Source organism: Prunus mume, linkage group LG5 (assembly GCF_029339155.1).
Source record: "Prunus mume cultivar Tortuosa linkage group LG5, ASM2933915v1, whole genome shotgun sequence".
Classification (NCBI taxonomy): domain Eukaryota; kingdom Viridiplantae; phylum Streptophyta; class Magnoliopsida; order Rosales; family Rosaceae; genus Prunus; species Prunus mume.
In genome coordinates this window covers 18,198,851-18,215,116 of record NC_142702.1, presented here as the reverse complement: position 1 = coordinate 18,215,116, position 16,266 = coordinate 18,198,851, and the positions used below count along the sequence as shown (strand labels likewise).

At 33.5% G+C, this 16,266-nt stretch overlaps 1 protein-coding gene across 1 annotated transcript; it reads left to right on the top strand.

Moving 5' to 3' along the window:
* The first annotated feature begins 10,728 nt into the window (after positions 1-10,728).
* On the top strand, positions 10,729-11,817 carry DAD1 (alpha/beta-Hydrolases superfamily protein). The gene has a single exon (XM_008234302.2). The coding sequence runs from the start codon at positions 10,759-10,761 to the stop codon at positions 11,815-11,817; it is 1,059 nt and encodes a 352-aa protein (XP_008232524.2). The 5' UTR covers positions 10,729-10,758.
* The last annotated feature ends 4,449 nt before the right edge of the window (positions 11,818-16,266 follow it).

The window sequence follows — 16,266 nt, the reverse complement described above, 5'->3', positions numbered from 1 at the left end:
ATTATTTCTCAGTCTTGATAATATCCACCAAACTTTGAACTTCGAAATTGGAATATAATCTTGCAGTCAAAATAAAATCTACTTTTTGATAGTACAGGACAGGTATAATAATTAATAAATAAATAAATAAGAGGCGTTCATACATACAATCATAATAAAAGTGCTATGATAATCAACACATTATTCTTCATTTAAATTTAAGCTCTAAATAGATAGTATCAGTACAAATTTGTCTTGTGGTACTTAATTTGTTTTGCCGGATTTTCCACTTGTATTCATGTAGTTTTAATTTTGACAATTTGACTTCTATAGTTTGATAGCCTTGCAATTTAAGGACGCGTTCAAATTTCCATTCAATTTTGTGATGCACATATTCCTGATGTGGAGGGATATTTTAGACGGAATTTTAGACAGAATTTGTAATGGATTCTTAAATTCCGAGGATATCAAACTACAAGAGTTAAATTGCCAAAATTAAAACTACAAAGATGGAAGTGGAAAAACTGACAAACTACATAATCAAAACTAACTTTTGGATTAAAGTTCTTTCAGATGTGTGTATGAACCGTTTTAGTAACTGACCTTGACTCCCAATTTCTCAAAGCCCACCCTTACACATAATATATGCCTAATACAGCGCCATGATTCTTTCTAATTCACATCACCATCAGCAATAGAATTTGGACTCACTTATGATGGGCGGTGGTAATCTACCCCAACGACAGTTTCTATGATTGAACGCGTTCATTCTTGACTGATGGAAATTTGGAATGTCATACTCGCTTGCAACGTGCTTAATTAGCTAGCAAATATAGAAGTATAGCAACTTATTAAATTAATTCATCTTTTTTTTTTCTCTCTATTATTTATCAAATAGAAAAAGAAAAAAGAAAAAAGAAATAAATTCTACGTCCCGTAACGATTGAAACTTTCATCCAACGACTTAAAACATGTCAAATTGAAGTACTAACTGATAAGTTTCTGAACACTTAGTGTACCTAGTTTATACTTGTTGGTCCTAGCAAGAATATTTTCGTGTTCGAAACATTTTTTTTAAACACTGCAATTACATGTTCTTTAAGCAATTAGAACTATTTCAAAGAGGAAGCTACATGCTAGCTTCTCCGTCTAGTGATTGGGCTTTACAATATCAATACAAATGCTGTTTAGGTTATCGAAGAGCCACTTTAGAAAACTGACAAATATGCAAAGCATTGGTTTCAAATCAAGGACAGTTGCATAAAGAGATGTAACATACGTTTGTACTACCAAAAAAAAAATGGAAATCCAGTGGCTGACTTAATTGCGGCCTGTTTGATAACCATTTTAATTTTAGTTTTTAATTTTCATATTTTGTTCTAGAGTATAGAGGAAAATGAGAGTGAAGATGAGATTGGGAGAGAGGATGAGAGGAGAGGATGGGAGGGAAGAATAGCAAAAGTGAAAACAATTTCAAATAGATTTCAAATTTTTGTTTTTTTTTTTATGTTTTCACTTTTGTTATTTCTTCCTCCCATCATCTCCTCATTTCCCTCTCAATCTCATCTTCACTCTCATTCTTACTTCCATTCTCCCTCTTTTTATCTTTTTATTATAGCACAAAAAATAAAAACTAAAACTAAAACTGAAATGATTATCAAACCGACCGTGTGTCTTCATCACAACTCAAACACAAGTTTTTGAAACCCTAAATAGGTTTGTCAAGTTTCAACTATATATCAATTTTTTGATCAAATATTTACGCTCCACATCAAGGCCTTTTTACGCAAAGAACAAAAAAGAACTTGATTCAAAATTTCAACACAAATATTTCCAGACTTTTCCAACTTTTACGCCAACTTAATTTTCTTGTGATTAAGAACAAAATTCAGAACTCCATTCAAACGTAATATAATTAACTTAGAATTAGCAATAAATAAAGCTATTAATTGTCAGGGTTACTTCAGAAAGTCATAAAGAGAAGCATTTTAAAATATATTAGCTTCTCTTTATGACTTTATGATTTCATGTGATGCTAATTGGAGAATTTCCGTAACTATTTTTGGAGTTGAATAACGAAAATGTAACTACGGACATAATTTAAAGACCATTGCTATAAGACTAAAATATACCAAAACTGTTTGAAACAACAATAATCAAGAACATCCAGAGACTCCTCAAACCAGCAGACACGTGCTCAACATACAAGGCAATCACCCCCTTAACAAAGGTGCGAGCAATTATAATTTTTTTTTATGTTAATTAACTGCTATGGATTAAAGCTCCATGCCTAATGTCACCTTCTTCTTGAAGTCATTAATTACTTGTGTCATCTGGAGAATAATTTTTCGAAGTAAAGCTAACACACATGAGAATGTAATGGAAGCTAACTGAAGCCCTCAGATACGTATGCATATATCTTCTTGGGCTCAGGCTCAAAGTATTTATTGGGTCTAGAAAGAAGAAACTTTTAAGCGAATTGAGGACTGGCCGATCTATTGGGTTCATAAAAATACCCCCACTTAAACCTCAACGTCAACTGCCTCTATATATTTTTCTTGCTAGTATTGTACCCCACCTAAATGCAATTATCAACTCACCATGGGATAAATTCTCAATATGAGAGTGGGACAAATTCTCAACACGGATTAGGACCTTAACTTTTCAATTTGAGAGTGGGATAAATTCTCAACACGGCTCATCACGCGTGGCAAACTTTTAAGCATAACATTCTTTATAAACTCAACAAACTTTCAAGCCTAACATATAGACAACACTTATTAGGTGACGTGGGAACACTTGTGGTCGTTGGGTCCAATGAGTGGAGCCTAATTCGAATACCATGAAGAAAGTTGAGGCTCCATCATAAAATCAATTGGAGCCTCAACTTTTCAATGCGAGACAAACACTCTCAAAACCAATATATGCACGACATATTATCTATTCATATTATACTACGTTATTGTATTCTTGTATGGATTGAAAGAACTAATTGCTCCAGCCATAATACATCTCACTGTCGAATTAAACACTGGGCGGAAAAAGAATCACGTTGATTGAAACGTATATTCTTTAGGCTAAGAAATTATGAATCGGGCCCCATAAATAAGTGGGTCAAACTCAAACTTCCATCTGTAAGAATTGCTTTAACATTGGGTCACATTTTTGTTGCATGGTGCTTACGAATATATATCCACATCAACTTGATTTGAGTGGTTACTGTCTCACCAAAACAGTTGGAGAGAGAAATTTTTCCGGCACATTGAATATATATCACATGATACACATATCATGGAATGGAAAACAAAAAGGCAAAAGAGAAAAGACAAAAATAAAATAAAAAATAGCTAATCAAACCGTATCAAATGTACATTTACTTTTGAGGAAATAATTGATATATCACTTTGTAGTACAAATAGTATCACCTGTATCACATGAAATTTACTTTGGATATCCCCATGGGATTCTCTTATTCTTTTTTTCCTTTTTTGGTGTGTGGTGGTTTGATGGTTGTTCGAAAACATTTACTGTAAAAGTTTGGTTTTGAGCCCTACCATCCCATGAATCCCCCCAAAAAAAAAGAAAAAAAGATCGGACACCGGCATCTTGCCCTAAATTTAAGGGGAAAATCGATAAAAAGAGAAATTAATAGCATGCGGATTCGAAAATAATATGTTCAGAGTTTGGAGGTGGCAGGAATTTTAGGGAGCAAGCTATTTGGACTGTGCACACGAGGAACTTATGTAGCTCAGTTTCAAGTTCTTTAATTTGCCAGCGGCATATCATGTCACCATCAATTCTGAAATGCCCTGTCTTTCTCATGGAAATGGAGGCTCCATTTTGGGTATAATACACGGTGTTAGGATTTTGGTGGAAACTTCAAATCATGCATCGATGTCCATTCATTTTTCACGATTTGCATGCATGACGTAAACTGTAAACCTTTTCTTGGTTTTGCTGGTATAGTTTATCCCCATTCAATCCATCCATCGTTTCAAGTTCCTGTAGTTAGTAGATGATGCTTATCATCATTAATCATTAGTTGCGTGGACTGTAAGTTAACCTAGAATCTATGTGTGCACTTTTCTAGGAAGGTTTTGTTTTGAGATATCATTATTCAAGATCCTCATACAATTACGTGTCAGCTTATCTAATGCCAACATGCAAGTCAAGATTTTACATTTTAAATAATGAAATGATTAGCCCAACTTACGATAAAACAGGGACATTAAGGAAACGTGAACATATATACCAAAGATTGGGGCACACAACTAAAAATGTTTTTTAATTTTTTATTTTATTTTATATATAGAGAAATGTGATAGTTGTATTTATAAATTAAGCACAGAGGCTATAAGTCATAAGTAGAGCCGGTTTTGAGATTTTGAAGGCTCTATGCAAAACTTAAATGAGATCCTAATCTAATCCGAAAACACTAAAAATAATCACTTTTCATAACTTAAGGTCATAAAACAAATTTTTTTTTTTATAACTAAAATTCATCATCAACAATGGCAATCACAAATTTTGAGTGGTCTTTATGAATTTAGGAATTAGAATTTTCATGTTTTGGTGTTGAAATTCCTGAATTGGAAAGAAAAACAAAATTGTCAAAGGATTGAACAAAAGAGCCAAAGAGATTGATGAATAATGATGATTAACTTTTTTATTTCCTTTTGGTGTTGAAGAAAGTGTGTGGGTGTATATACTGTTGGATGCTAAGGGCTTAAATGAACAGACGTGTTAGATTTCCATATATTTGTTCATGATCTGTCACACAACTTGAAATATATAGAAGACATATCTGACGTCATCTTCCTTGAGTACACAATCTTAGAACTCATTCAGTCGTAGCAGCTGCAAGAGCAAAAGACACGATTGCCTCAAGACTTCTGCTCTCAGAAATTATTTCAGCCCTCTTTTTATGATGAGATTAAGGTTAGGCCATCTCCAACCCAAGGGGGTGGAAACTCAAATTTTGAGCCACAACTCATCTCCAACTCATGTATTTTGAGAGGTGGAATTTGGGGTGGAATACCAGTCCAAGGTATAACCTAATTTAAACACTTATTAAACCTGATATAAGTTACACTAGTAAAAAATCACCCTTGCGCGACTAAATTTTGCGCGATGAAGAATTATTCGTCGCCCAAAGTCACTTTGCGCGACGAAATTCAAAACTTCGTCGCTCAAAACCTTGCGTGACAAAATGTTGAGCGACGAATTGTTTTTCGTCGCGTAAAGTGACTTTGTGCAACAAATTTTTACGCGACGACAATACATCGTCGCTCAAAGTCTTGCACGCCAAATTTCGCACGATGAAAAATAATTCGTTGCGCAAAGTCACTTTGCGCGACAAAAAACAATTCGTCGCGCAAAGCGACTTTGCACGACGAATTGTCTTTCGTCACACAAAATGACTTTGAGTGACAAAACAATAAACTTTGTCTCGCAAAGTCCTTATAAAAATAAATAAAATAAAAAAATTCTTTTTTAAAATCTTTGCATGTTGTAATCCAAACATTTCGTCGCCTAAACCAATTTATTTTTGTTTTTTATTTTGTATGCATAACACTTAAGAAAATAAACGGTATATATATTTTTATTAAGTAGCTTTAAATTTATTATTTTAGATCGGATCGGATTTTTGTTAGAAAAATATATTATTGTTGTTCGGATTGGGTTTTTGTTAGAAAATATATTTTTTAAATTGACGATCGAATTAGTTTATTGTATTCATATAGGGTCAAAGAGTGTAGCTGTAAAAAATCATCAAAATCGGAGTTAAAATAACTGTTAAATCGTGATTTTTCATTTATAACCGTCGAAAAGTTTTGTCCAATTACTTGATCTCTGAATGTTTATTTTTTCCAATTTTTGGCGTATATGATCTTGAAGTATAAACAAACAAGTTTGACAGTTGGTTTGTTGAAACTAGTTTCGTAGAATGCGTATGCCATCAAAACAATATATTCACTAACAATTAAGAGTTTATTTATACTTTTGTTAAATATAACATAAGACTTTGTGGTATCCACTAGTGTAAATATTCTAAATTGAAGATCAAATTCAGTCATTGTATTCATATAGGGTAAAGAAGTGTAGCGGTAAAAAATCATCAAAATCGGAGTTAAAATAATCGTTAAATCATGATTTTTCATTTATAACCGTCGAAAAGTTTTGTCCCATTACCTGATTTCTGAATGTTAATTTTTTCCGATTTTTGGCGTATATGATCTCAAGGTATAAACAAACAAGTTTGACGGTTGGATCGGTGAAACTAGTTTTGTAGAATGCGTATTCCATCAAAACAATATATTCACTAATAATTAAGAGTTTATTTATACTTTTGTTAAATATAACATAAGATTTTGTGGTATCCACTATTGTAAATATCTTAAATTGACGATTGAATTAGTTCATTGTATTCATATAGGATCAAGGAGTGTAGCTGTAAAAAATCATCAAAATCGGAGTTAAAATAACCATTAAATCATGATTTTTCATTTATAACCGTCGAAAAGTTTTGTCCCGTTACTTGATCTCTGAACGTTTATTTTTTTCAATTTTTGGCATATATGATCTCAAAGTATAAACAAACAAGTTTGACGGTTGGATCGTTGAAACTAGTTTCGCAGAATGCGTATGCCATCAAAACAATATATTCACTAACAATTAAGAGTTTATTTATACTTTTGTTAAATATAACATAAGATTTTGTGGTATTCACTAGTGTAAATATTTTAAATTGACGATCGAATTAGTTCATTGTATTCATATAGGGTCAAGGAGTGTAGCTGTAAAAAATCATCAAAATCGGAGTTAAAATAACAGTTAAATCGTGATTTTTCATTTATAACCGTTGAAATTTTTTGTCCCGTTACTTTATCTCTGAATGTTTTTTTTTTTCAATTTTTGGTGTATATGATCTCGAAGTATAAACAAATAAGTTTGACGGTTGGATCGTTGAAACTAGTTTTGTTGAATTCGTATGCCATCAAAACAATATATTCACTAATAATTAAGAGTTTATTTATACTTTTGTTAAATATAACATAAGATTTTGTGGTATCTACTAGTGTAAATATTTTAAATTGACGATCGAATTAGTTATTGTATTCATATAGGGTCAAGGAGTGTAGCTGTAAAAAATCATCAAAATCGGAGTTAAAATAACTGTTAAATCGTGATTTTTCATTTATAACCGTTGAAATTTTTTGTCCCGTTACTAGGTCTTTGAATGTTTATTTTTTGCTATTTTTGGGGTATACGATTTTGAACTATATACAAACAAGTTTGACGGTTGGATCGTTAAATGGTGTGTGTATATATATTTATTTCCTTATTAAGTAGCTTTAAATTTATTTATTTTGTACGTATAACAATTAAGAAATTGAATAGTATATACATTTATTAAGTAGCTTTAACCTTATTTATATTTTAAATCGTAAAATAAAATAATTTTATTTTTTATTATTCATAGCAATTATTTTTATAAATATCGTGCTATGAACCAATTTTTCGTCTGCATTTGAAATTGCTAACAATCCAGTGCAACATGATCGAACTAAGCATGTAGAAGTTGATCGGCATTTCATTAAGGAGAAGCTGGAGCATAAATTAAGAAGGGTGATTTCCCCACTCCTTTTTCTTCTATTTTATCCACTTACACTCCTTTTTTATAACTAAAAAAGGAGTGTAAGTGGATAAAATAGGAGTGGGGAAATCATTGCCCTAAATTAATTTCTATACCTTTTGTGCCTTCTTCAGAGCAGCTTGCAGATATCCTGACCCATGCAGTGTCAAAGCGCTGATTTGAAGACTCACTTGACAAGTTGGGCATTACTGATATCTATGCACCAACTTGAGGGGGAGTGTTGGCGTGAGTCAACGTTCCTATTAGGAATAGAATTTGTTCCTATTAGGAATAGAATTTCTATTTTATTGTAATTATCTAATTTGAGTAGTAGGAGATTTTGTACATATTTCCTATTTGTAACCACTCTGTATGTATTATATATATTCATCCTCGAGAGAAGAATAAACATATCAGTTTTAAACCCTAATTATTTTGAGTAGATGAACCGAGGGCCAAGATAATTGAGGAGTTGATGAGGATATTGAGGCTGATTCGATAGGAATTCCAATTGAGGCTGAGTTCAAGATCATGGGTGATGTACTTGGAGTGAAAGGTAGGACAGTTTGTGGTCTTGGTGCTTTTCCTCAAATGGAAGCCAATATCTCAACTACTGTTTTTTCTGGAGCTTCTAATTCTGAGCTTAGCAAGTTACAAGATACAGTACAGATGCTTGCCACAAATATGCAAAGTGTGCAGGAAGATTATTCAAATTTGAGGGCAAATTTGATGGCAGCTCTGGAGGCATCCAACAATGATGGGCTGGATAATGCACAGTTGATGTCAATGTTGCGTGCAACTTTGATGTCGTCGGCAACAACCTAGGATCATATTTACATATTTACAATACTAAGCGTGTTTAGAACCTTGGATATACTATTAAGCAAATACTTAACTTGCATATGCTATTTTGGATATTATTCATCTATGATATGAAGCTTTTTTATTCTTGATGCATAGTATTATATTTATTAAGATCATTGTCATGAAATCATTCACATGTATTATCAAATCAGATGTTTTTTTGGCATAACAAATTATACAATATGATGATTTATTATATGTCATATTTTAAATAAAGTGACAATTTATAAAGCTTCACAAATTGAACGTCGTGACAACTTGTCTGTCGTCATATTAAATACGATGTGACCACTTGCCAACCATCAAAAAATGAATTAGGTGACCTATTGTTACATGTCACAAAAGGAACAATGTGACAAAACACGAGAAGTCACATAGAATAACATATCAATATTAGCCATATATAAAGTTACATATATGTACAATCCCAAATCTTATTTGAGGGACACTTTGTGGGGTTTACTACAAATTTTATTTCAATGATCTGAACTTTCTATTTTTCAAGTCTTCATTCATAAGTTATTTAGGATAAAGCCATTCAGCCTAGAAAAAGCCTGGTGGTTTGGAAAGCTTTACAGAGTCGACTTCTTATAGATGAATATCTCCAAAAGCGTAGTGTGTCCTTAGCCTCTTGTTGTTCTATTTTTTTCTCGCTACGATGAAACTGTTAACCACCTTATTCTTAATTGCTTGTTTGTCATGGACTTGTACTAGAATTGGTTGCTTCGACTTTTTAACAAGTCTCTATGCACTTTAGACTTGATAGATAATATTTTTGTAGGTCCTTTTCGCCTTCTTCCCATAAACTATGGTTATCGGTAGCATGCAATTTGGTATCTAAGAAATTAAATTCATTTTGATTATATATATGCATAAACTTTATTAGTGAAGTATAGCTAATTAAACCAGTTACTTTGTAATTGGAATATTTGTACATTTTTCATAAATTAAAAATAGGTACACAATAATTTATAGAAAATATAGGTACATTATTTACTCCATAGGTAAATTATTTTACAATATACCTATAAATGTGTATATGTACATTATTTGGAAAGGAAAACAACAACAAAAAATTTATTAAATAAACCAAAACATTAAGAGTGGTGATTTCTCCACTCCTTTTTCTCCTATTTTATCCACTTACACTCCTTTTTTATAACTAAAAAAGGAGTGTAAGTGGATAAAATAGGAGTGGGGAAATCAATCACATGTAGATTAGTTGAATTTAATTTTAAATAAGTTTCTAAATTATTTCCTACATCCATTGCAACCTTTTGAAAATCTTTCTAATTTCAATATATGTCACTAGTTACACCCCCCACATAACACGTTAACTTATAAATAGGGGTAATTTTGGAATTTGAAAAATAGAATAAATCATATTTTAAGCTAGATTAGGTAACTTGCTTTTTTTTATCCTAGTCATCGGGTTTGATTTGAAAAAATTGGGTATTTTAAATAGAAAAATAAAGGAATGGATTGTAGGTGATTAAAAATGAATTTTATGGGTCTAAGCTCAATTTACTATTAATAATTAGTTAATTAGTAAGATATGGTGGATAATCAGTTAGAATGTGAAAAGGTTGATGATTCGATTTTATCCATTATAATAAAAGAAATTGTAATTTTCTTTTGCACTTTAGTAAGCAAGAACTAAAAATATACCAAAAGCAACTGAATGCAAGACTTACCTATATATTATGCCATGAAAGCATCACCTTGGGCGGAAAGGAAGATTTGTCGTTATCAAATATTCTAATTCGATTCATTGAATGGGTTCCACCAGTCTCGTAGTCCTCCTTGCGCAGCCTCAGTCCTTTTACTTCAGTGACTTCATCTTTTATCTTTACCAATCTACCTCATCTCCCTACTTGTTTTAGTGCATGCACCATCGTCCATTCTCTCTCTCTCTCTCTCTGAGTTTGTGAGGCATGCAAGCTAGCTATAAAACCAAACCATGCATCTCTCGGGTCCTGACAAAACTTGCAAAAGAATCAAGCAGCTTGACCAACCTCCATATTTGAGAAGAAAAACCAGAAAATATGAGGGTTGCCTTTGGTTTTAGGGCTGTTGCTAATTCACCCACCTCACCACCTCTTGATTCTCCAAACCTTTCTTTTGCCACCAAAACTGATCGTTCAGAGAAATTTAGGAAAAACTCCAACTTAGCATTCTCAGCTGCCACGTCATTGTCATTAAAGCAGCTTGATTCGACATTTATGCAATGCAGTAGTGTGGACACAACCCAGCCGTCACCAAAACTGGGGAAGAGGTGGATGGAATATCAAGGAAGCAATAATTGGGAGTGTTTGCTAGACCCTCTTGATCATACCCTTCGCTCTGAAATTCTTCGCTACGGTCAGTTTGTGGAGGCTGCCTATCGCTCTTTTGACTCTGATCCTATGTCTCCAACCTATGCCACATGTCGTTTTCCAAGAAATTCACTCTTGGCCCGGTCCGGGTTTGGGCAAACCGGATACCGGGTAACCAAAAATCTACGAGCCACGTGTGGAGTACAAATGCCGCGTTGGATTGGAGGAGTGCCAAGTTGGATGTCTACTCAGTCGAGCTGGATTGGCTACGTGGCGATTTGTCAAGATAAAGAGGAGATAGCGAGATTGGGACGTCGAGATGTTGTGATTGCTTTTCGGGGCACCATCACGTGCTTAGAATGGGTTGAAAATCTACGAGCCACCTTGATTGAGGTGCCGGATTATGTGGGACCCAAAAGTGGTGGGCCCATGGTAGAAAGAGGCTTTTTAAGCCTTTACACTTCAAGAACTGCCACTTTCTCTAGCTTACAAGACATGATTAGGAAGGAGATTTCAAAAATCATCGAATTGTACGGTGATGAGCCACTTAGCTTAACTATAACAGGTCATAGCCTTGGAGCAGCCCTCGCCATTCTGAGCGCGTATGACATAACTGCCACCTTTGCAAATGCACCAATGGTCACAGTGGTATCGTTCGGTGGGCCCCGCGTCGGAAATAGGAGCTTGAGATGCCAGCTGGACAAAAGTGGAACCCGGATACTCCGAATTGTCAACTCAGATGATCCAATCCCCAAAGTACCTGGCTTTGTATTTGAAGATGGAGATGATGTGGAAAGCACAAAGAATGTCCACGTGGCAAACTTGACAAGATGGATTCTCAAGTACGTGGAAGACACGCAATGGGTATATGCTGACATGGGACAGGAGCTGAGACTTAGTAGCAAGGAGTCACCCTATCTGAACAAAAGCAGCCTCGCCACTTGTCATGATCTGAAGACATACCTCCACTTGGTGAAGGGCTTTGTTAGTTCCAAGTGTCCTTTTAATGAGATGATGGCATGATGTTATTGCTAAAGTTACCAAGGGTCATTGAGCAACTTGGTTTTGAATGGTGGACTTGTACACAACGGCACATAATACATACAATAGAATCACCCTTTAATGAAGTGTGGTGGGGTGTTCTCATTTTTGTAGGGCACACGAGTTTTTAACTTTTATATACAATTTCTAAAGTCTATTATTCCTCTTAATTTTTGTTCATTGGTTTTTCTAATTTCGCAATTTAATGCTGCTTGGGAGTGCTTATGAAAATTTCAACATCTTTATAATAAGTACGTTTTTATTAAAAGTACTTATGAGCATAAATGCTTCCTAGATAAGCAGTTTCAAACGAACCCTTAATAAGAGGACTTCCATATAAATAATCTCAAAGCACAATAATATTTTAATAAGAGGGCCCTAATTCTTTTCCACACGGAAGTGCCATTAAGACTTCCATGGTTCCCATGTGAAAATGCGAATATTTCTTATATAAATGGTAATGTCATTGGCATCTTATCAGTTCAAATAAATTAGTTATTACCTCTTGCTAGGCTTGTAATTTAAGTGATTAAAAATATTTTTTTTTCTGCACCCGAAGTTCTAGATTTCTCTTGTAAGAAATTAAAAAAATTAGTTATTACCCAAAATCTCTTTTACAGTGGCTTTTTTAAATTTTATTTTATTTTTAATCTTAATCTTTTCCTTTTCGAACTACCCCCTCCCCTCCGAGCTTTTCACACATACTTTAATGCTATATTATGCTGTGTTTTAAAAGGAAATTTTGTATTTGATTAAGCTCATGGCATTCTTGAATGTTACTCTGTTTCTAGTTTGTTGCGGTTATTTTGGCCTTTTGTTTTCTTATTAGGCCTTCTTTAGTTATTTCTACCATTAGGCTTCTGTGTGTACTTGTTGTAAATACTTGTCTTGATATGTGTTTTAATTTTTAATTTTTTTTTATTGGAGCTGTAAGTCCCCCAAAGCTATAAATTCTAGGTCTGCTTAGCAGGGTTTTGAAAAAAGTTACTTATCCTAGTTTTTCTCCAGTCTTATGTACACTCCATATCATGGTGAATAATATCTCATATAACCTAATGTTTCAGTGCATTTAGATGAAGAGATCTAAAAGTACAAAGGATTTCATAAATTATAGAAATTAATGTTCTAGAATTTGTAAAGTTTCTTGGGCAATGGATTTAAAACACGGAATTTAACATTTATTTGTAAAGTTATCTTCTTCTTTTTTATAAACTCAATCTCTCTTGGGATTTTAAAAAGAGTAATGCTACACTTACCATATTTTTATCCAGCATTTTTATACCACATGATGTGGCATGTTCATATCATATGTCACATTAATTAAATCAATGAAGTGTATTTTAATAAAGAAAGTTTAATTAATAGTTTTTTTTTAAGTGTTAATCAATCATAAAAGAAAAGAAAATATTAAATAATTTTAATTGATGTGATTGTCCATCTCATCTGTCACATAAGGTGATGTGGAAATGTGCTAAGAGTAGCCTTATTCTTTTAAAAATGACAACTTTTACATAGAATTTAAAGTTGAGATTTATGACCTCCAAATTCCATGTTTTGTTTATCCAAACATGAGAACTGGTTCATGTCAATTTAGAAATTCTGACTTTCGTCAAAATCTCAAGTTTATTTCCCTCATCCAAACATGGGCTTAAGGTGTATATCAATAGATTCTTTTTTGTTTTTTATTTTGTGAGTATTTAGTTCAAGATCCACATTATACGGATGGAGAACTTGAATTTAAGTGGTAGAGTACTTATGTTCATTAGTTTAATTAATAAACAAAAAATCATGGACAGTACCATGGGTTAGGAGCACATGCCACCACAGGCCTGAGGTGGCTCTGCCCTTGCCTTTGGCTCCATGGTCATGTCACTTGCACAAGTTGGTGCCATGCCTGCTATTGCCATGGCGAAATTTTATAGTGAGGGTGTCATATATAAACTTCTCATGTGGACCTTTATATTAGCCACATGATCATTTCATTAAACTTAAGTGAAGGTATTATTCAGATGAATTCATGTGACTACTATGAATGTTCACATCTATGGCCCGTATATTGCACTCTCACCATAGAACGACTCTATAGCCATGACCATGACACTTTTAACATATGTGTTGATAAATTAGGCCATAGCGGTCTTCACAAACCCACATTATCATGATCATCAAAAAGAATTTATTCATATTGAGAAGCCAACAAAATAGGGCCCATATTATTTTTATGATTCTGAGGTGTAGAAAAATCAAATAAAGAAAATTTATTTTTATAATTCCTTACTATAAATGTATAAAGAAACATTTTAAGTATGCAAATAGAAGCATCCAATCACGTCCTCTTATTTTTGGGCAAAACACACTCCACAAATGATGTGGACAGCCGCCGTTAAAATCCAGGAGACTAAAAATTTCAAATGTATCAGGGTCTTTATCTTCTTCAGAAAATTTAATATCCTCTGCCAAAAAACAAAGAAAAAGAGGAACAATGTGGAACATGCCAAACCAATCAAAACCTTGTTATGAAGAGCCGAGTAACAATGTGGAACATGCCAAACCAATCAAAACCTTGTTATGAAGAGCCTAAGGTCGATAGTACAAGTTCAATCTTAAAAAGATACAGCAGCCTTATCTTACCTTTGGCCCCTACTTCCCCCATCAATTTTAGAATCTTGGCACCGATCAGCAATTCTATTTTGTTTTTGGTGAGTAGTTAGAGGATTTAATATCCACACTAGCGATGAATTCGTGCTTATTTTCATACACCTACCTAGCAACAACAAGAATTCCAACTTGGGTTAGGAGCACCCGCCACCCATGTGCCTAAGGTGGCTTCCCCCTTGCTCTGCAGTAGTGGTGCAATTTGCCAAAAAGAGACCCGTCAGCTTGTCAGATTGGTCGACTTCGAGCATTCTAATCGTGTGTCTTGATGCAAATGTATCTAGGAAATGTATATAAGCGTGAAAACACTTCAGATACATGTTCTCAAACATTGAGTCACACTCTCCTACATGAAAAGAGGTGACTCATATTGTTGGAAGTTTGAATTAAATTCAAGAACCTTTGTCCCACATTGATAGAAAGTAGAAAGAGTGAGGTCCTTATAAGTGTGGAAGTGTCACACTTAGTAGATGGAAGTAGGCCAAGTGGAAGCAATTTGGGCTTCAAAATCAATTTGGGCTTTGAATATTATATAAAAATATTTAATATTTAATAGTCAAAAAGATGGGCCTTGGGCCTTGGGGCACTTTCATATTTAAAATTATTTTTTGGTTTCGAATTAATAATTTTTTATTAATTCGGATTAGTTTTATTAACTGTTTTCTAACAGTTGTGACTCTTCTGATAAGGTTTCAGAAGTTTATTTAAATCAGATAAGGCCTCATACGTTCAACACAGAAAAAAGCATTCTACAAGCATTTCATATTGTCTGAGAGGAAAGCAAACAACGTTCGCCAGATTCTAAGTCCGAGTGCTAGGGCTTAGAAAACAGATAGTTGAATCCGGGAGGCAGTCACCTGTAGAACTTCAAGCACCGAGAAGGGTGAAATTATCTGTCTTTAGGACATTGCATTAAATCTGCAAGCCTCTATCTCAAATTCAAGTCAGTTTTATTTATTGTTCATATACTGTATTCTGTGTTACAGATTGTTATAAATTCTGTTTATATAATTGTTTTAATCAGTCATTGATAATTGTTTTTCCAACACATATAAATTGGTACAATCCAAAAGATGCATAGGTTCGAATAGGTGTAATACCTATTCAGGAAAAGACTCAAATATCTGTATAAATAGAGATGGAATCTTTGCAAATTTAATATGGATCAATAAAACACAAGATTACCCAACATTGCTTTTCCATTATTCTCGCAAAAAAAAAAAAAAAGCTTCTAGAAACTATAATATGCAGCTATAGTTTCTAGATTTTTTCAGCATCTTTGCACATCTCTTAGAGTTAGAGTGTTTGGGTTTGTCCTTGAGTGTGCAAAACATTCACAAGCACCTAATTCATACGTGCCTTAAATCAATCTTTCATCCTCTCATAATCATTTCCACATGCTTCCATAATCTATTAAGAATTTATTCATGTTGAGAAGCGAACAAAGCATGCCAATATTATTTGTATGATTATGGGGGTGAATAAATAAAAAATTAAAAAAATTTTGATTTTTTTTGGAAAAAAACAAAGAAGAAGAAGGAAAATGGAATAATGAAACATTTTATGTATGTAAATAGAAGCATCCAATCCACAAATGATGCTATCATTTTGGGAAAGACAACACCTCAAGTCAGGACAAGTCAACTCCACAATTGATGTGGACAGCGGCCGTTAACAACCAGGAGACGAAAATTGTTCAGATGTTGCACTATCAGGGTCTTTATCTTCTTCAGAAAATTCAATATCCTCTGCACAAAAAATAAGAACAATGTGGAA